A 23,134-nucleotide genomic window follows, 5' to 3' on the forward strand; every position below is an offset into this window, starting at 1 on the left:
GCCTCCGAGTGCCTGTCTGACAGTTGCTCTGTCCTCACATTCTGTCCTCACTGTAGAGACTGACTGCCTCCTCCTGGGCACTGTGTTTTTATCACGGTTCGCTCATTCCTGCCAGTAGTGTTAAATAATGTCATTGCTCTTATTCAGATGTCAAACGATTTCCTGGTTACTCCGACCAGCTTCTTTGAGCCTAACAACGTGCTCTCTCCCAAATGCTGATATCTGCGAATATTGTTCACGTGTGTGTTTGTGAGGCACAGTTTTGTCCAATTGACTACACGGAATGAAATTCGCAAAAACTTTTAAGCCCTGGTATCACCGTGTCCCCTGTTTAGTCTTCTAGCCAACTGGGAGGTGAAATTGTGCCGCAGTCTCAAATGTTCGTCCATCGGCTACCAAAGTTGTTAATTTTCATGTTCCATTGATACCTGTACGAATATCATTTTGTGACCAATTTTCGTAGCTCCTTGGTGGTTCATTGTCAATTTTTTACTGTCTTAGAGTGTATTGCAAACTTCAGCTTTTGCATCTGTGTATTCCCGTCCACTTTGTTTCCTGAATTGGTATATTCCTCTTTTTTGTTGGGTCTTGAGAATATTGAATCCAGAGAAAAATTTCCGTATCCTGTCTTCAGTTCGCCTGTCTAAAGGCTTGTCGTCCACTTCAGTTTGACAATTTCCTCTGCTGCTGTTCCGTCGTCTTTCCCATTAATCTTCTGCATGCACTTCTTAGTTTTTGCAATTTTCTGTTCGCTTTAAGTTTAATTCTATCTATTTTTAACCTTCTTATTATGAGTACGATTTGAGTTGTAACACACAATATGTGAGTCTTTTGCGGTGTGGTTTGAAAAAACTATTATCTAATTAGCATTTTATTGGGAATAAGGAACTCGATTCCTCTTGTGTCTGCCGTGAGAAGATTGTAAACCTAGTACTGTTTTGCCATTTTGTATTGGTGTGTGATTGTACAGTTCACATATTTATAAATATTAAACATTCAGTTTACGTTATTTGTCTCACTATTTACAAAGTTGGTGGTATTTTTGGTTGCAGAACCATCAGGATGTGGTCATAAAAAACGAAGTTGTTGTGAAGCAAGAAGTTGAGTCTGATCCTGACGATGTGTTGGACGCAGACAGAAAACAGGTAGGGTAAAATGAAGATTGAGGTCTGTAAAGAACAATTGCACTTGTTGTTGTATTACTGCTGAATGTGAATGTCTGTGTTAACATTAAGTGTGCTGACAGTGGGTATTCCGTGGCATCACTGACGGCTGATGGAAAATCCACCAGTTAGCCTTACCTTATCAGTTGCCTAAAATAAAAAAGAAAACCTCTACTCCTCCAGACAACCTCTGGACATTGCTGAGAATGGAACAGGTCGGGAACTGATAGAGACGCTTGAAGCCTTCAGCCAAATTTCACCGGGGTTGAGAGGGTAAGACAGAGACTACTGTGAGACTAGAAGTACAGAATAGAGAGAGGCAGCAGGAGAGCTAGGGAGAGAAGTCCCTCCTATGTTAGCGACCGTAGCGGACAGTCATTGAATGGGATGTTAAAGAACTCGGCTCATAGGATTTGGAATTGGCATGTATCACTATCTGAAGGCTGAGTGGTGGTACACAGTAACAGTCTCTGTGCTTGCACTCAGCCATTCTGTTAGAATACAACAAAAACCGTTAAAAAGCTGAGTCTCATGCCAAATGCTTACATCTCCTCATCAGATATTTACATCCACCCTGATCAAAGTCTGTGTCAAAACAGTCAACCAGCTGAATCTTAAATCTTATCTACATAAATACTCTTCAAGCCACTGTAAAGTGGGTGGCAGAGGATTCATCATACCAGTAGTCCCAGGTTTGTTTCTTGTAGTATTTGGTTTTTGAATCAGAGAAACTGACTGCCCAAATGCCTCGGTACAGGATGGAGAAAAATTGCCAGGAAATTTTAAAAATACTCCCAAATATTCTAAAACACCTTCCGAGCCCCTACACGGCTAGTAAATGGCCACATTTCTCTCTGGGCCACTAACAGCAAGTTAATTCTGCACTGCAGGCGTGATGACATAGCAATGAAACGCACACCTATAAACCGGAAGGTTGTCGAAACGAATACTCGTCGGACCACCAATTTCTTCATCTGTGTTTAATGTGGCCTTCATCTCTACATTGTGAAGATTCACCTGGAACATAAAAATGTTTGGATTCCACATCTAACTGTAGGTCTCATTTCCGTGGCGGCAGTACTGAGTTGGGTTAACTCTTTCATTCAGATTGCTGTTCTCAGACAACACCATATTAAAAGCTATTGATCCTTGAAATCACCATGTCGCTGAGGGACAACATGCCTTTTGGCACTTGGTGGTATATGTACCCACTTCAGATCCAGGAATCTCTCTCACCTGGAGGTCATATTATGTTGCTGTCTATAGGTGGTTGCTGGTGTGATGGGTTTATGTTCATTTTATTTTTATTTTACCAGTGAGTAGTTATTTCTTCGGTACTGTGGTGAAGATTATGCTTGCATTACTGCTCTGACAGTGGTCACTATCAACAAAATAATGTCTGAAGTAATAATATACCTTGATACGAATGTGTTGTGTCCATGATCAACACTGGGAGTAAGTTACGAATTGTCAAGAAAAAATAGTAGCCTATATTTTGCTGTTTATGCTCATAAAATAAGTGATGAATTGAGATCTAATTATTATATGTATTTCATTTTCTTTGCATCACATTGTACTGTGACTAGTCTGCAAGCTGTGCTCGGATTAGAGGCTAAGACTTCGAAAACTTGTATATAATGTATGACATATTTTTGGTAGACTTAAACTAGACAGTGACAATGGAACTTTTAGATTTAGAAACAAATAACCATTGAAGAAATTCATGAACTTGTTGCATGTGTAAAAGTATGGCAATGTGTCAGAAATTAGTAATTTCTCTGACCATATTGATAACAATGAACCGTTCTGTTTATGTGATAATGTGTGCTTCTGACAATCCCTCCCATCCATCTTTAAAGTACCAACTGACAGTGTATCTAATGTAAAATTCACCTGTATGAAGGCCTACCACAACCTTAAGTTCATCAAGTAATTTGCCTTCTTCTCACACAATACATTCACAAAAAATTAGTCTAAAAAAATGGTGGGAATGACTGAACATTCAAGAAAACAGTTTTCAGCTGCCGAATATTACACAGTGTAATCACCTCCCGCCCCTCCAACAAATTTGGGAACTCCTCTCACATATTGCGAAACATTTATTACACATGCTGTTATAAAAGACAATTGTATTCAGAACAAATTGTATGCTCATCAAAGAGATGGAGAGGTACTCAACTGTATGCAGGTCGAAACTGACCAGTCGTAAACAGTCAGCAACTTCAAGAGTGCTCAAATTGCATCGGTGAGTACCCATTGGTTTTCCCCCATCAAACTCTGCCTGAAAGACAAAGTGCGGGAAACATGGTGTACATTTGTTTTTGTTGGCAGAAAAGAATTACTTCAGTGACTATGATACGAAGTAATATATATTTGGAGGAACTGTTGGTGTCTATTTCTGTTGTCAGTTTTTCACATTTTATGTAATTTTTGCTTTGCAATAACTTTTATTTCATGTTGGTAGCTGGTAATGCTAACAGATAAACATTTTACCAAATAATACGTTAAATTATTTCAGATTTATATTTTCCACCTGTAGTGTTAGTGCTATGTTTCCAATTTCATTTGATTATCAAATCTTTGTGTTGTTCCTGAACGTGACATAAAAATAAATTATTTGATCAAAATTATTAAAAAACATTTTGTGTTTAGAAACTAGTAATGAATTTTAATACCTCCACAGCTTAATTCATAATGCGAGAATGAAAGGGCTAAGGACATGTGTGTGACTAAAGTGGCATCGAACTGAAAGATCTGCGCCATTCTGTTGTGCTACACAAAATAATAAAAGTCATTACAATAATAAAACTCCAACAGCATCTACTCAAAAACACAGTACCGAGCGAGGTGGCGCAGTGGTTAGCACACTGGACTCGCATTCGGGAGGACGACGGTTCAATCCCGTCTCCGGCCATCCTGATTTAGGTTTTCCGTGATTTTCCTAAATCGTTTCAGGCAAATGCCGGGATGGTTCCTTTGAAAGGGCACGGCCGATTTCCTTCCCAATCCTTCCCTAACCCGAGCTTGCGCTCCGTCTCTAATGACCTCGTTGTCGACGGGACGTTAAACACTAACCACCACCACCATCAAAAACACAGTATATGATGCTTTCTCCTGCATGCAAATATGTAATACTTGAATTTGCGTTTGCAGTACATAAAAGATACATTTAGTAGTAACACAAAGGCCATGGATCATGTCACATCAACCTATACATACAAGACGGTTAAAACTGTAGCTGAATACGCATATCAACCTGACCTTCTGGTTGACAACAGTGTCACTTCCCTAACCTGTATTAAAGACAACCGAACAAGCATTATGCTACCACCAATATACATCTTGCATAGGGATCATTGGGAAAAGAGAGAGATTTCTGTGTATACAGGGTGGAGAGAAATTGTCATGAAATTTTAACCCTCGATAGCTGATGCCAGTAGGAACCAAAATTACTAATGACGAGTAGGTTGAAAACGCACCATTTTTAAACTACAGAAACTTTCTGCCACACACTCCTATTGGCCGTGGGATTGTCCTGTTGCCGTTTGTCTGTTGACGGGCAGCACTATGGTTGTCGGCTCACACATACAAATGTCCCTTGCCCCGTCACTGCCCCAGTGTGATACCCATATGTGTCGAATGGGTCTTGCTGTTTGTCTCAACCTCACATCGGAGGCATTCACACGTAAGCTTCACTTCGGAGCACACAAGTGTCACTGCGATTTAGTCATACAGTAAGCATGGCAGCACAGTTTTTGTTTATTGACTAGCTGATGGTAATGAAGTTTGACAGTACCCAGCAAGACACCACCCACACCCGCAAACGTTTACAGCAATTCATCGGCGGCTTGGCAAAACAGGCTCGTCAGCGGGATATCGTGGTGATGACGCTGGAAGACCTCGAACATGACGGCTGCTGCATTTGAAGAGACCGTTCTCGAGTGCTTCGAGGAAGCAACTACGACAATTGCTCGAGCAGTTGAACACGACATGGGGGTCACTCATTGGATACTGTGGGAGGTTTTGAGGGATGACGGTCAGCATCCATTTAGTTTCCACCCTCTCCAAGACCTAAATCCTGTGGCGGGCTATGAACACGGGCTGGGGTTTTGGTGGTGGTTTCTACTACGTCCTGCACGAGATCCCGCTTCCCTGCCAATGTGTTGTTTACGGACAAGTGCACCTTCCATCGGGATAGCCTTTACAACACTCGAAATGTTCATTAGGTGAGCAAGAGGAAATCCTCACGTCACGTACATCCACGGACACCAGGAACGATTTTCGCTCAACATTTGGGCAGGCATTGTGGGTGACCACCTGACTGGGGCAGTCTGTCTACGTACTCGACTTACTGGAGCATATTACCTTCACTTTTTGTAAGAAACTCTACCTGCCCTGCTGGAAGATGTTCCCCTTGACATACTGCTACGCATGTGGTTGCAGCACAATGGGGTGCCCACACTTCACAGTCGTGCTGTGCGTGAGTGTTTAAATGAACTCTTCGACAACCAGGTAATTGGCAGAGGTTCTCATAGTACATGGCCACCGTGATCACCAAACCTCACAGCACTGACTTTTTCCTGTGGGAATTCTTCTAAGTTCTAGTCCACCCACCCAGACCCCCCAACCACCAAGAAAGAGAAAGGAATTAATGGATCGCATTCAACATGTCGCCAATCACGTCAGGGCAATGCCAGAAATCTCTGAATAAGGTCGTGTAAATGTTTTGTACCTGGACAGTGGCTAGTTGTGACTGTGAGTACAAAATGAACAAATGGCAGTGAACTGTTTATTGTGCCAGAGTTTTGTACTGTATAATGTGACTGGTTTAGAACCACCTACTGGTCCACACAGAGCTGCTAGGACAGGTACCCTAGCCCGACATGTGGTACGTCCTCTTGCTACCTACACGTGTTGCCTGCACACTGCTCCCTAATGTGACATCTAGCATTTCTTATCAGCAGTTGTCACACACTGGGAAAACGTGTTGTGGCCCTTGCTGTTCATCAGGGTGTATACATTCTGGGAAATCCGTGAATTTTCATATGGGAGAAAACCGGGGGATTTTCTTGAATTCTGGCAATTTTTCATTGTTTCAGAGTTCAGTTAAATTTTTGTAGTTTTGAGTGGTAGGAAGTGATAAACAGCAAAATGTGTCAAAGGCTTTAGGGTGAATACTATGGAGTACTTCATAACAATAAACTGCTGCTGACTAGTGTGATGTCACAACTGTTTACATTAAGTTCGTTTGAGCAGCTGCCCGCATTCTCACGTGCATGCGCAGTCGAGTTGCGTATGGGCCGTACCTTCCCTCACTTCCGCTACTTGAGGTGTGACAGTTAGCTGTATCAGCAGTAGCAACAAGCAGCCAGATGCTATCCAGAAAAACGTTTCTGGTGTGCCTAAGCTGCCGTTTCCTCTTCGTTCACACTTTCACACCAAATGAAAACAAAACGGATTTCTGTGGTTGGGAGCTATCAAGTAAATTAAAATACATTCACATAATTATGGAAGGATAACGTATGTTATTAGTTTGTTTTCTGATTTTATTTTATTTCCACTTTTTTGGCAGTCAGTTGCCTTGCAGAACAATGAAGTTATTTTTGTCAATTTGCTGAATAAGTGTGGCTTTTATTAATCATTTCTCCAGAGGCGGTCAATTTATTAGAATCGAAGTGGTGCATTTCGCACTATTGGCTATTTTCAACCGCTCCCTGAATTTTCATTTTCTGGTATGTATGGCATTATGCATTATGAGACAATCCAGTACAGGTACTCCCAGAAAATTTGCATCTCAAGAACTACACTGAAATCTTAATATTGGGTTGGGGCCTACTTCATTGTGAATCTGGATGTATGAATGTGCACTTTTAAGCCGAATTGTGCAATTTAGTACGGTGTACAAAGTTCCGATGCTCTTGGAGTATCGTATTTCTTGTATGACGTCATGTAAGACCCCTTAATACTATACATGTATGAATGTATGGGCTTTCTATGTCACCGTAGCTGTCAACACGCAATAACTTCTGTTTTCTGGCGCCCTGTGGTAACTGCTGAAACGAAACTATTTCTGACAAGTCACGGGAAAATATTGTGAATGGTGCTTTGAAAAGCATTAGTTTCAAAGTAAATTTCCTCGTATGCAACATGGATTAGATTATGTGTGTGAAAGTACAATGAATTTCTTAAATAGAGAGTATTTGACTCTCATTTAAAACTTAACACATTGAAGACTAGCCACTTAGAAGAATTTTGAGCTCAGAAGACCAGACATTAATGTCAGCATTTAAAATTTTTCTTGCACATTTTGAGAGATGTATCTTAACTGTAACACACGCAAAAAAGACTAATATTATATGTGAAAGCTTAGCCTTTCTTGTAGCTTATTAATCTTCAAGACCAGTACTATACGCGAAAGCTTAACATTTTTTGTAGCAACACTATGTACATTAATTTAAATCATTAACTTTTTCTATTTGTGTGTTCACACTACTTAATATTATATTGCTATTGCCTGGCTATGTCACGTGCCCAATGCTTTGAATATCTACTGACATGGGCCGGCGACATCACGTGAAATGAGCCATGACTGGTTTACAAAAGTGCATTTCAGTCTTCATTTCAGTACTTCAGAAACTAATGTGCTGTTTCGAATTTGTACTTCCGTAATACAAATACAAAAATATGCAGCATATTCTAATATATACATTTTGTTCAAGGAAGTCCCATTTTTTCTGCTCTAAGGGAAACAATATTGTCACTCTTCATGGAGAAAGTGCAGTTTTAACTGGGAAATGTGGGAAAAATCTGAGACTTTTTTTTCCTACTTGTCCGCATATACATCCTGTCCATGTTGTATGTTAATGACCTCACAGACAACATTAATAGTAATCATACACTTTTCTCTCTTTATGCAGTCATTTATAGTGAAGTACAGTCAGAAAAAAAAACCGTACAAATGTCCAGTCAGATCTCGATGAGATTTCAAAATGGTGCAACGATTGGGAATTGGTTTAAGTGTGTGAAAATGTAAAATTGTGCTTTTCAAAAAATGCAGGAACATTAATCAAACAATGGAAAATCCAGGATGGAATTTAACAGTATTATGAAAAGGAAAGTTGCCACTCACTATATAGCGGAGAGGCTGAGTAGCAGATAGGCGCAACAAAAAGACTGTCAAAAATAAAGCTTTCGGCCAGTAAGGCCTTTGTCAAAAATACACACACACACACACACACACACACACACACACACACACACACACACACACACACACACAAACAAACAAACAAACAAACAGAACTCACGCACATGTGACTGCAGTCTTGGGCAACTGAAGCCACACTGCGAGCAGCATCACCAGTGCATGATGGGAGTGGCAACTGGCAACTTGGTGCCAGTAAGGAGGGGGTTGGGCCGTGGAGGGTTAGGGATAATAGGGTAGGGGTGGCGGACAGTGAAGTGCTGCTGGGGAGTGCGCAGGGACGAAGTGGAGACAGGGTAGGGCAGCTGTGTGCAGTCGGGAGGTTAGACAGAGGGCAGGTGCAAGCTGGCAGTGGCTCCCTAATGGTGTGGGCTGTGTTTATGTGTCGAGGACTGGGTCCTCTGGTCCAACTGAACCGATCATTCATTGGAAATGATTATGTTCAGCTACTTGGAGATCGTTTGTGGACTTCTTGTTCCCTAATGACAGTGGAATTTTTACGGATGGCAATGCGCCATATCACTGGGCCACAATTGGTTTGAAGAACATGCTGGACAGTTTGAATGAACGATCTGGCCAACCAGGTCGCCCGACGTGAATCCCATCAAATGTTTACGAGACTTAATCGAGGAGTCAGTTCGTCCACAACATCCTGCTCTGCCAACACTTTCACAGTTATGGACAGCTATAGGGACATCATCGTTCAGTATTTCTGCTGAGGACTTCCAAAGACTTGAGACCGTGCCACATGGAGTTGTTGCACTACACCGGGCAAAAGGAGGTCCAGTGCGATATTAGGAATTATCCCGTGACTTTACTCACCTCAGTTTAAGAGGACCCCGTCATAACAACGATAAACAACCCCATCCGTACCACCACCATCTGTTGGCACTAAACATGTTGACAGATAACATTATCCAGGCATTTGTCAAACCCAAACCTTTCCATCGAACTGCCATAGAGCGTAGTGTGATTTGTCACTCCACATTGCTTGTTGCTTGTTGACTGTTGATTCATTCACTGTCCAGTGGTGTTGCTGTTCACACCGCCTGAAGTGTAGCTAAGCATTGACTGCAGAAATGTGTAGCTTATGAGGAGCTGCTAGATCTTGGGACCCTGTTTTTTAAAATTTCCTATGCACAGTTATTTTGCTAGGTGGGTTGGACTGCTAGAAGCACTTTGGACCTCCGAAGTGTTTCATTCAACTGATTTCGTGCAGTGTTTTTTTACAATCCTCTTCCACAATGATCTGCAGCTGCTGTCTGCCAGTGTATGAGGTCTGGCTGGTCTCTGGCTAGTAGTGATTATTTCTTTGCATATCCATCTCAAAATTGCATTGGCGACACTCGCCTTGTGCATTGTCAGAGGGATAAAAATATCCCTGTCAGATTTGTTACTTTGGTGATATTAAGTGACTATACTTCGTTCATCATAAGAAGAAACCTGATATAACAAACACGATGATTGGTCAGCAGCTGTAGCTCTCATACTTTGGTGGTGCTGTGCTCTTGAAAGTAGGTTCAACTTGGGTATTAAATACACTGTGTGATCAAAAGTATCTGGACACCTGGCTGAAAATGACTTACAGGTTGGTGACACCTTCCACCGGTAACGTTGGAATTCAATATGGTGTTGGCCTACCCTTAGCCTTGATGACAGCTTCCACTCCTGCAGTCATATGTTCAGTCATGTGCTGGAAGGTTTCCTGGGGAATGGCAGCCCATTCTTCACAGAGTGTTGCACTGAAGAGATGTAGTGAAGTCAGTTGGTGAGGCCTGGCACGAAGTCGGCCTTCCAAAACATCCCAAAGGCATTCTATAAGATTCATGTCAGGACTCTGTGCAGGCCAGTCCATCACAGGGATGTTATTGCCAGTAACCACACTGCCACAGGCCGTGCATTATGAACAGGTGCTCGATCGTGTTGAAAGATGCGATCGCCATCCCCGAATTGCTCTTCAACAGTGGGAAGCAAGAAGGTGCTTAGAACATCAGTGTAGGCCTGTGCTGTGATAGTGCCACGCGAAACAACAAGGGGTGCCAGCCCCTCCATGAAAAACATGACCACACCATAACACCACCGCCTCTGAATTTTACTGTTGGCACTACACACGCTGGTGGATGACCTTCACCGGGCATCGCCATACCCACACCCTGCCATCGGATCGCCACATAGTGTACCATGATTCGTCCCTCCACACAGTGTTTTTCCACTGTTCAGTTGTCCAATGTTTACGCTCCTTAACCAAGCGAGACGTCATTTGGCATTTACCGCTGCAATGTGTGGCTTATGAACAGCTGCTCGACCGTGAAATCCAAGTTTTCTCCCTCCCGCCTAACTGTCGTAGTACTGATGCAGTTTGGAATTCCTGTGTGATGGTCTGGACAGGTGTCTGCATATTACACATAATGACCCTCTTCAACTGTCGGCCGTCTCTGTCATTCAAGAGACGAGGTCGGCCTGTAGGCTTTTGTGCTATACGTGTCCCTTCATGTTTCCACATCACTATCACATCGGAAACAGTGGACCTAGGGATGTTCGCAAGTGTGAAATCTCGTGTACAAACATTTGACAAAACTGACACCCATTCACGTGACCACGTTTGAAGTCAGTGAGTTCCTCGGGGCACCCCATTGTGCTCTCCCACGATGTGTAATGACTACTGAGGTTGTTGATATGAATTACCTGGCAGTAGGTGGCAGCACAATGCACCTAATATGAAAAACACATGTTTTTGGGGGTGTCCGGATACTTTTGATCACATTGTGTGTGTTATTACTATGTCACTGTGAAAGAACCTGTAAGATGTATCGATATATTAACAGCATTCAATATTTTTCTTAATCATACTTTGGCTACATAATTTTTATTTCAAAAATTGTGTACAGTGTCCATAAATTCTTCTTGTTCTCAGGTTGTCTCACTGTTAATATGTACCTGATGACACTGCTTCCTGCTTCATAGTGAAACACGCACAGAACACTGTTAATGGCAAGAAACAAGTTTTTATTAATTTTTTCACAAGATTACAGAGAAAAATCAGCTGCGACTTTCTCGAGAAACACTATGCAATAAATATAAGGGAGGGTATTTTAATTATGTGCGCGGCATAAATGGTAGCATTGTAGAATGATGATCGTGTATGCAGGTGGGCGGCAGTTCGAAACTAGTTGAGGTCCACAATTTGGAACCTAAATCATTTAAATATGAAATTCATCAAATATATTTGAATTAACACATACTTCACCATCATTTTTCAAGGAAAAATGCGCTAGTTCTAGTTAAATATTGCACGCAAAGTTACGGTTTTCATCGCAGATACACATTGTCTTTATTTTGTAAACGATTGTTAAAGATTGTAGAAGTTAAGAAAACATTACACTTTTTTTTTGAGAAAAAATAAAAAATCAAATATTTTTTATTTGTTAAGAAAACATTACACATTTTTTTGGAGAAAAAATGAAAAATCAAATACTTTTTATTTAAATATGTCCATTGTTTTGTAGAACACGAACCAGAGTGATAAGCGTTGTAGAAACACGGAAAACAATAATTTTCACGGTGTCGAGCACACTGTACAAATGATGCATTTTTATACTAGTCATCGTAACACTGCAATCTGAACCCAGTAGAATTGATCTGGAGCCAAGTTAAGGGATTTGTTGCAAGAAACAAGACATTTAAGCTGCCAAATGTACTGGAACTAATGCACTAAACTTTGTAAGATGTCACTGCCAAATGACGGCAAAATGCAAAACTGCACATCATAAAACAGGAGGAGGAGGAAATGTGGACTTTTTGATGGCTTTGGATTGTGTTGCTGATCGGCTCGTTATTGACATAGCATTATTGAAATGTACGGTGTTCGTTGGAGTCCGATATTGAGGGACTATAGGGATCATCAGACACCTGAATGTAGTACCGTCAATTGCTCCAGTAGTTAAATATATGGGAAATTGGCATTGTGCTTTTATGCCACACAGTTCATGCAGAATAATTACCCTTATTAAAGGCAGAAATTTTAATTACTCTTATTTTGATCTACAATACTATGTTAGCTAAGATTGAGAGCATGTTATGTTTTCTGTCCGGTCACTTCAGAAGTATATTGTACGAGTTTCACCATAAATTGACACTCAAAGCTATATTGTTTCTCTGCTTGCCTCTTTTTACTTCTTTACTGCAGCTGCTCACATCATTGCAGGTTAGTTTGAATCACTTGCCTGGCCAGTGCTGTCAAAAGTTTAAGGGGTGTAGGACGTCAAACGGACCGACTTGCAGCAGGAGAGGCACCACAGGACATTTTAATTTCTACTGTCTATACTTTTACAAATAAATTCATAAAACTTTGTCAACATGACCAGGAAGAATTCAGGATTGACACTCATAGCAGTGGAAGTTGAGATAAATAACTAGAAAATTTGATTTTTTTCTAAACATAAAGTTTAAAACGTAATAGCTCATTCATTTTTTCATAAATTAAATAGATTCTAGAGTTTCAGACACCTGTATGTATGGTTTGTATGCTGTGCAAAATTCATCGAACAGCCTCTCTTATTTATGAAGAAAAGTGTACTATAGCAACAAATGCAGCCAATAGTAAGTGAAAAAATGATGCAATTTCATATATAAAAAAATTATTTTGTTATGTTTTTGAACTTCCGCTGCTACGAGTGTGAATCCTGAATCCTTTCTGGTCATGCTGACAAAGTTTTATGAATTTACTTGTAAAAGTATAGACAGTGGAAATTAAAATGTCCTGTGGTGCCTCTCCTGCTCCAAGTCAGCCTGTTTGACATCCTACCCCCCTTAATGTGCTGGTAAAGATGTTTCCCCAAATCGAAGTACATGTAACGCGCAGCATAAAACGTATCCTCATTATTGTACTTGGCTGTACTTGACCCAGCTTGGCTTCTGCTTAACGTGAAATGAAATCCGATGAAGTTCCAGCAAACTCGGAAGCATACATAGTGTAATGTTTACATGAGGTTTATTCTTGTGATGAGTGGAGTATAGTCCATGTTTGAAGTCACTGAACTCCCCACCTTCTTTTATACTGGCAGGTCCACCTGTTAATACATCTAGTGTTCGATTCCTCATTGTGAAGGAGTGTCGATGCTTTTGATCAGATAGTGTTCACTGCACCACCTATGTAATGCTCTTCTAGAGACTGCGAAGACAGAATTAAAATCGGCATACATACAGAATCCATGAGTCACTTTATATGTAACATGGGGGTTAGGTCCTCATTTACACATATGCTAAGTTTAAAATACTTGAGTTTCTTAGTAGTTTTGCAGAAATAACCATTTTGAAACACATTTTAATGCAGAATTTATATACTTCAAGATTTAACACTTAAACACACAGTAGTACATGAAACTTCAGCAATTTTCTTTGTCAACTTTCCAACAGGCTGAATTTTTCGAACTTGTTTTTCTTCTGTATCACTGTTTTCACTTAAAACTATCAAATCTACATCTCTCAGATTGTCAAAGTGAGAATCTAGGAAGTCACACACATTCTCTTCGTGGACATCAGTGAATCCAATCTGCTTTGCTGTGTCCACAATTTTTGTAATTGTGACTTTGATGTCACTTCACCTTGTAGCACTAACACAGTATTGGGCCACAGTTTCCTCTTCACACAATTCATACATTTTGGAACGATGTCAGTTCACGCATCTCTAGTAACTTGGATTGCCAACTTAATATTAAACCGATGTCAAAAAATCTTGACGATAAATTCGTTATTCAAATTGCGTATTCATCTGTAGCGAACCGATGCCTGTAACGGAAATGGTTTTCACACCAGCTTGTGAACTGTCGCTCTTTTTCTAGCAAAAGTCCAGACATTCGTATCCAAATGCACATTACTGTGAACACGATGAGACAGAGTATTGATACTCGATTATTGAAACCAGTTGCCCACGTGATCGAAGTGGGGAGAGGGTAGCAGGAAAGAGCCAGATCTGTGAACAGAGGCTTAAGTGAGGTTATCCATATATTTTGAGAACTCCTGCTTTTCACTGCAGATGCTCCATCCACAGATGATGAGGCTGTAAGAAAGAGACATTGTGTAGTGGAACGAATGACAGTAAGGTAGCCGTAGACAGCTGCAGAAGCAGAGTGGTGGGTGCGTGTTACACAGGCACACATATTTATAAAGCAGTCAGAGAGGTTGATATTGATGTCTAGGAAGGTGGCTCATTGAGTTGAGGAGGGCGGGGTGAAGTGGATTTGGGGAGTTCTGGGAGGTTATGGAGAAAGTGCAGAGGTATCCTTGCTGACTTTCTCTGAACTACACTGATGGGAATTGCCTGTAGCCTATCTTCTGTCCTCACTATCCCCCTTGTGAGAAGGCTGGCAGGCAGTACATGGGGAGCAACCACATCAGTCCTCCAAGGAGCATCCCTTGCACTGGTATACTCTGCAGCAGAATACTGTGCACCAGTTTGGCTCCGAAGCGCCCAAGTGGTGAAAGTAGACGTCCAACTGAACTCAGTTATGAGAGTAATTAGTGGTACAGTCCGGTCTACTCCTACTAGCTGGCTACCAGTGCTTTCAAACATCTGTCCACCAGACCTCCGTCGATAGGCTGCTCTTTACAACCTCTGTCAGTAAGTTTCTGAAAACAACTCGATCCCTCTTCGTGACGATTTGCTATCACTGCCCAGGAAACGCCTCAAATCTAGAATACCAGTCCAAATGCTATCCACAGGATTTGACCGGGAGGCAGAGTGGAAACGTGAGTGGCAAGCTACAAGGACCCGAAACCACGAACTCGTAGACAATCCGACAGTTGCAGTTCCAGGCTTCCACCAACCGAGGGAGGTGTGGGTGCAGTTAAACAGATATCGGACTGAAGAGGGTAGGTGCAAATACAACATGCACAAGTGGGGTTTTTGAAGTGACGGTGTGTGTGACTGTGGTGACACCCAAACAATGAGCCACATTGTGAATCAGACGCTTCCCTGGTGGCATTGAGAAGCTCCATCAAGCATCCCACGAGGCACTCTGCTGGATCGAGTCCATCAACATCCGAGTGTAGTCTGAGCTGTTTTGAAACTTGTGTACTATATATAATTTCACATCTTTATTTTTATATATATTTCTTTGTTTTGCTAAATGTGTTTTATGGTAACTGATGCATATGATAATAATAATAACTATCCCCCTGACCTAAACCTCCGGTAACCTGCCTCTCCTAAACTTTTCCTTTCTCCCTTCTGTCTACATCAGTTCTCCCCCAGCCAGATCATGCACTGTCTTCTTCTTCTTCTTCTTCTCCCTCCCTCCCTCCCTCCCTCACCAAGTGCAGCTTCAGAGCTCTACTGACGCGAAGTGATGACTCACGTCTCAAAAGACGCGACACGAGGTGATGTGCACTGAGATGTGGTAATGCATTACTGCTCCCACATACTGTTAATAGACGGCAGTACTGGACTTTATAAATAAAGTAATGTATTGCATGTTTGTGGAATAGTGAGTAACAAATCTGTGTATAATGGGGTGTACCTGCATGTGTTGAAAGGAAAGGAGACGTGTGGTGGTAGACACACTGAATCTGTGACTAACTCCCAGAATTGACTGTCGCAGACTGGGTTGCACACTCGTTTGGGTGAGCTGTATGTGGCCTGAATGGCTTTGTTCATTGTCACAATTAAATACATTTTACAATAATTCATTGTGTTTACAGAGACTTCAGGATTGTAGGTTTACCATAGGCAAATTAGGAAAATGGGGAAAATAATTTATGAAATTCTGAATTTTTGGGAAAACGCTCATAAGGGATGTAGTAGTAAGAAACAGTAAAGTTCGTTCCCCTAGCACGTGACCATCCCTCTCCCCTGCCTTTTAAGTCAATTATTTTATCTTCAGTCAGTTTTTACGAAGAACTGTTTATTTTTCGAAGACGTATATCCCGATGAAAAATATTTCTAGTGAAATTCTGCTCAAACGTGGTCATATGCATGTCTAAGCAAGAGAGATGTTATATCCGGAAGATTAAAAACCCATTAGCCCTTGAGGCATAATTTTCAACTTCAAAATGAGTTCATTAAAATCTTTCTTCTCTTACTCCTTAATTAATGGCTTGTTATACATATAGAACCACATATGTGGAACATAAATGCTGGTACTAAAATCTGATGGGGAAAAAAGTTTCTTTTAAAACTGACATTTATTTATTCAGAACAGTCCTGCTATACAGTTGTTTTGTTTAATATTATGTGCCTTAATATTTATATTGAAATCAAAAAAATATGTTATGAAAATTAAGAATTTCTGCAGAATTAATCAACAGTAACTTTTTTATGCATTTACAGTCTTGGCCTGTACAAGACCTACTCAACTAAAAAATCACAATAACCGTTTAACAAATAAAATGGCACTCCATCACCGTGCTGTTTAGTCAGTTTTTTTTTTAGTCATATCACTTTCTGGAAGAAATACATTGACATTTTGCAGTAATTTGTACGGTAAAAATTGACATTCCTCTGAAGATCTGCAAAAGTGCATACGTCTTAGAAGCAGCATCAAAGTTGGTATCATAAGGGAAACCTATTTTTTTGAATTGGGGGGGGGGGGGAGGAGGGATAGCTTTGACACTAATTAGTGTAGCAGTCCTGACGATAATGGGGTTCCGAAACACTGCAAAATGTTCGGCAACCGCCCTATCGAAATCAAGTGTCCCTGCTTTCTGGAGCAGTGTTTGTTTTGGAGTTATAGAATGAACTTGATGTTCTATGACATTTTTGCAGCGATTTTCTTCTTTCAGATTCTGTCACATTTTTCAGCGCAAATGAAACTGTCTCTTTTGAAATTGAATGGATGAAATAATGATCATCTTAAAAGTTGTATCATCAACTTGTGCAGGTGTCTGGTTATATAGTTTCTTTACATTACATTGTTTAATATATTCACACTGGCATACCTTCTGCACTTCAGTTGTTTCACATCATGTGTTTAAGAGTATGAGCCTCATCCTTGCATTCCTTGCTGACCTGTAAGGAAGTTCCTAATCCCTTAGTCTCTTTTGACGTCTCTCCTTCCAGAACTGATTAAACACAAATAAAACTGTTGGTATAATCCAGCATTATTCTTCTCCCAGTCCACAAAATAGGAAAGAGAGTAAGAAGAAACACTTCGTAGAACAACAAACTGAACTGCCCCACATGGCTTAAATAAGTTCGTTACGCAAACTCGACTAAACTGGACACGTGTAAAAAAAACGGCAAAGAACAGGCGATGATAAAGTGGGAAGGGGAACTTAGCATTTTCATTGTGGGCACCTAATCCCGATTTCAACAATATATATACCATATACGTCAAAAAATATGCAATCAATGTTGATGAAAATGTATATTAGGTTATCTATCAAACAATGGGATATCCATGCTGGAATGTAACAATATTGTGAAAAGAAAAGTTATTACTCACTATGTAGTGGAGATGCTGAGTCACGGATAGGCACAACAAAAAGACTCTCACAAATAAAGTTTTCGGCCAGTAAGGACTTCGTCAATAATATACGACACACACACACACACACACACACACACACACGTACATGCAACTCACCTGCACGACCGCAGTCTCAGGCAACTGAAACCACGAACCACACTGTGCTGCATTCTATTTGGAGATGACAACCAATAAGCCGTCTGTCCACACAAATGGCCACTGACAAACTGTGGCCAGGAAATAAGTGGACCACCCTGTTGCTGAGCACGCTGCCAAATGTTATATCCTTCATTTCAATGACTTCTTCACAGCCTGTGCCATATGGATCCCTCCCACCGACACCAGCTTTTCTGAATTGTGCAGGTGGGAACTTTCCCTGCAATACATCCTACGTTCCCATAACCCTCCTGGCCTCGACATTTGTTAATCACTGTCCTCACCCATCCAGCCCCTTCCCTGTTTCCATTCGAGCACTACACAGCCGTCATTCCACCATCACACCCATTCTTTTTACTTCTCACCTTTTTTGCTACCCCTCCTCCGTCTAACCTGCAGCACTTCACTGTCCGCCACCCCCACAATACTATCCCCACGCCAGCCTCCTCCTTACCCCCACCCAGTCACCACTCCCATCATGCACTGGTGCTGCTGCTCGCAGTTGGTTTCAGTTGCCTGAGACTGCAGCCATGTGTGTAAGTTGCATTTGTGTGCGTGGACTGGCCCAAAGCTTCATTTCCGACAGTCTTTTTCTTGTGCCTATCTGCAACTCAGCATCTCCACTATGTGGTGAGTAGCAACTTCCCTTTCCATAATATTGTTATATCAGGGTATCTGGTAGTATCTGAAGTAAATCACTCAAGAATTTTCAAGATTTTTGGTAATAGCATTAAACAAAGACTTGTAGTAGTAGCAGCAGCAGCTGCAGCTTAGATGACAAGAAGTGGGTAACTGAGTAATCTCTTACTTGTGTTTTGAAATTCAGGTGGTTTCTACTCCCCTGTCTGAGGTCTACTTGTGCTCCACAATATAAAACTCCATTCTGAACTGCAGAGAGGGACTTGCAGTCTGAACTGAAATTATTTTTACGTGCAGTGTTGTGACTGAATGGTGGGGTGCAGTGAGAAGACGCTAGACTTAATATTTTCCTCATCTGGTCACCCAGAATTGCATAAGGCAAATTCTGGGATGGAACACTTGCTATGTGTATTATGGCATTGATGGAATTGCAAAACCCTAATCTTCCTTTTTACTTTTGTCTTGTGGCTGTGAATTTCACAGTGCATCTTAAATTTTCTCTTGTCATTAACAATGAACACTATGAGGATGTAAAAGTACTTCAGCACATGAATGTGAGAATTCCTTGGTCCCCGAAGAGTGTTCTGCAATAGCTTTGTCTGGTGGATATATGCAATATCTTTACTGTACACTTCTGTTGAATTTTTTTTTGGGCTTAAGCTGCATTGTCCACAGAATATTGTGTTGTAGAATAGCATTGTGTGAATGCGTTGACTATCTCGTCTGTAAACAAGCACAATTTTTATTATTGACTTTCATTTGGAACTACATTTCTCAGAATTGCTAGAGATTTGTCACTACTCTAACTGCCTCTGGTGCAGACTTAGTATATCAAAGTTCTGTGTTTCAGGAATTTGAGTATGTGACAGTCGAGGAACAATTAGAAGACCCTGACGAACCCACGCGTTCAGCAACTGAAGAGGTGAGAGCTACACATTTTTAATACTGTTGTAGTTGTTCCGAGTCTATTAGCAACGCCATACCCCTGAGGATGGCAATAAGAATGTAGAATCACTTAGTCTAAGGAAATAAAGCATTCAGGCCTAAACATTAATTCAGAAATGTCAATAATTAATTTCTGGAAGGAGTTGCACGCCAATTTATGTTTGATGCAAAATGTCTATGTTGATAGTTAATAGATAATAATGATACATAGGTAAAGAGGTAGTTTTGTCATGTTTGGATAGGTCGATATCTAGTTGTGTTAAAAAGTTTCTAATTGGCTGCTACTTGTTACCAAGATGTCAGCTTGTGATAAAATTTCAGTCAATGTAGAAAGTTAAACACTTTAGTGCATAGAGATACACCTTCAAGGGAAAGTTGCCTTTTAAAAGCAAGTGCCTGGCAACTTCAAGTTTCAGAAATATTATTCCACAGTTGCTGCTAAAGGCACATAAAAAGTAGTATAAGTTATATAACATTTTCTTGGTGTTCAGACAAATCAGATCTGTGTTTTAACTCTAGCTTTAGAAGCTCTGGCTAAAAGTAACCAGACCGTTTTTAACAGACCAACAGCTCAGTTCTTGATGCCAAACACTACACTGCTGAGACATGTGACGTCTCCCCTCTCCATTCCTACCACACATTCACCTCCTGCTCTCTCAGCCAGCCTCTCAACTTTGTCTGTCTCAGCCTCTGTATCCACAGAAAAATAATGTTTAGTGTTTTGAAACAATAACAGATGTAACATGACATTTTGTAGTAAAATTTGGGAAGTCCACCACAGAGGCCCACTTATTCTTGAAACAGCTGTACTATGATGAATGTCTTTCACACACACAGGTTTAAAGTGGTTTAACCAAGTCAAGAGAGGGAGGAGAGGAGATTAAATATGAGTCACGTCCAGGGTGACTCTCGATGTCAACAACAGACTGAAGCATTGAAAAGAAGTGGAGATGTAATAAAAAAATAAATGTCAGTTCAGGATGAGTGTGGTTATTGATATTGTAAGGATTGACAGAGAAATGGTTTGATAGATTTTATCTGAACATTTTCACCTGATGAAAGTTTCTTTATAAAATGTGTCAAAGAAGCTAATGCCTGAACAAGAAGGCTTTTGAATGACACTGTGAAACCCATCAAACAGTATCCTAAATTTCTTGAAAAAGCAATAATGTCATGAATTGTGATTTTTAACTTACAGTTACTACAGTGCCAATCAATGCACTAGACAATGCCCTGTTCACTAAACCTGAAGAAGGCTTGAATGTGAAAATCGTAACTCAAAGAAATGACGGTTTTGTTTTTCGACATTCGTGGGATTGTGTACGTTGAGTGAGTGTCTGAAGCTTGAACTGAAAACGATGAGTATTATCGTAAAGATCTATACCCTGTGAATGAGTAAGAAGGAAACAACCTGAGTTTGGAAAAACAAGTTGTGGATTCTGCCATACTGCTTGAGTTGTCAAATCGTTTTTGCATTAAGTGTGGGATCCCTGTTCTGCAACATTAACTCTGCTTGCCAGATCTTGCTCAGAGTGACTTTCTTCTGTCCCCAGAAATGAAATCTGCACTAAAAAGGGTGAGATTTGAGACAGAGGAAGCTGTGAAAGAAAAAGTGATGGAGGCTATTAACGTGCTTTCAGAAGATAACTTCAAACACTGCTTTGAGAAGTGGAAAGTGTACATAAAGTGATGTATGGATCACAGAGGGATATATTTCGAAGTTGTAAAGAAGTAAAACTAAAAAATGTTATATCCCTAACCTGGTTATTTTATAGCCTCAAAATAGTCATCTTCATAAAGAGATGACTCTGTCAAGAGAGAGTCTGAACACCAAGAAACATGTATAGAACACTGCCACTGCGGAGAACTTAGTTTTTTTCCTTTTCTTCGTGGGCAAAGGACAACATTCTACCAGAAACTTGTCTTTGCATGGTAGTTCAGGCTGTCGATAGTCCTAAGGTCCAGTTGCATTGTTACTACCAACAGTGCATCTTTCTTTATGTATTTATTGTCAGACTCTCTCTACTCAATCATGGCAATCATAACAGAAATCACACATAGATATTCAATGAAAGAATTGACATGAGGCTTGCTACTGAGTATTGTTCATCACTTTATGAGGCACTTGCTGGGTTTCATTGCATAACAGTGTACTGTGTGAAATACATTATAGAAAACACACACATTGTGTGTGTGTGTGTGTGTGTGTGTGTGTGTGTGTGCGCGCGCGCGCGCATGCGCGCGCGCTATAACAGCTTGTAACAGCAAGAGTTCTTACAAAAGATACCGGGCATTATAGGGGCATACTCTTCAAATAGTGCAATCCGTAAACAAATTCAGTGAACATATTGCTCCCTTATGAATGTGCCTGGATTGATACATTCATTAGGTGAGGTGTCCAGGAGTGGGACTGACTTTTTGATCGTGGTGTAGGGTAGGGTCCCAGCTGTTACACCTGCGGCCATTCACCCGAGTGGTCCCTCGTCTGCGAATAATTGACAATAAAGGATTTTGTGTGATGGTGTACATACTTCAGAATAGTGTGATACTCAGAGCCACAGCATAGCATAGTGGTTAAAATACTTTCGTGATACGTAGAAGTTGTGGGTTCGAATCTCGTTCAGTGATTTAAAATTGTTAATTTCGAAATCTTATGAAAATGACGTTGGTCTTAATTTTTCTTAAATTAATTGGTTAAAATGTAATTTCTAACCATTTGCACCTAACTGTAATCATCATTTGAACTTTAATCATCATTTGAACTTTAATCATCATTTGAACTTTAATCATCATTTGAACTTTAATCATCATTTGAACTTTAATCATCATTTGAACTTTAATCATCATTTGAACTTTAATCATCATTTGAACTTTAATCATCATTTGAACTTTAATCATCATTTGAACTTTAATCATCATTTGAACTTTAATCATCATTTGAACTTTAATCATCATTTGAACTTTAATCATCATTTGAACTTTAATCATCATTTGAACTTTAATCATCATTTGAACTTTAATCATCATTTGAACTTTAATCATCATTTGAACTTTAATCATCATTTGAACTTTAATCATCATTTGAACTTTAATCATCATTTGAACTTTAATCATCATTTGAACTTTAATCATCATTTGAACTTTAATCATCATTTGAACTTTAATCATCATTTGAACTTTAATCATCATTTGAACTTTAATCATCATTTGAACTTTAATCATCATTTGAACTTTAATCATCATTTGAACTTTAATCATCATTTGAACTTTAATCATCATTTGAACTTTAATCATCATTTGAACTTTAATCATCATTTGAACTTTAATCATCATTTGAACTTTAATCATCATTTGAACTTTAATCATCATTTGAACTTTAATCATCATTTGAACTTTAATCATCATTTGAACTTTAATCATCATTTGAACTTTAATCATCATTTGAACTTTAATCATCATTTGAACTTTACTTGATCTAATTTTTTTTCTTCATATAATTTTTTTGTCATTTGGCATCTTTATGCATGTGATTTCAATTATCTTTATTTATCTATCATAATACT

General features: G+C 40.1%; 1 protein-coding gene across 3 annotated transcripts in view; it reads left to right on the plus strand.

The window, feature by feature from the left end:
* Nucleotides 1-23,134, plus strand: part of LOC126108764 (THAP domain-containing protein 6-like) — a 159,095-nt gene that overhangs the window by 89,221 nt on the left and 46,740 nt on the right. For all 3 annotated transcript variants that reach the window (XM_049914116.1, XM_049914118.1, XM_049914117.1), the window contains exons 4-5: nucleotides 1,053-1,145; nucleotides 19,477-19,548. In XM_049914116.1, coding sequence (XP_049770073.1) covers nucleotides 1,053-1,145; nucleotides 19,477-19,548 — 165 coding nt within the window. The remainder of the gene's footprint in view (nucleotides 1-1,052; nucleotides 1,146-19,476; nucleotides 19,549-23,134) is intronic.

This window comes from Schistocerca cancellata, chromosome 11 (genome assembly GCF_023864275.1).
Source record: "Schistocerca cancellata isolate TAMUIC-IGC-003103 chromosome 11, iqSchCanc2.1, whole genome shotgun sequence".
NCBI classification, from domain to species: Eukaryota; Metazoa; Arthropoda; class Insecta; order Orthoptera; family Acrididae; genus Schistocerca; species Schistocerca cancellata.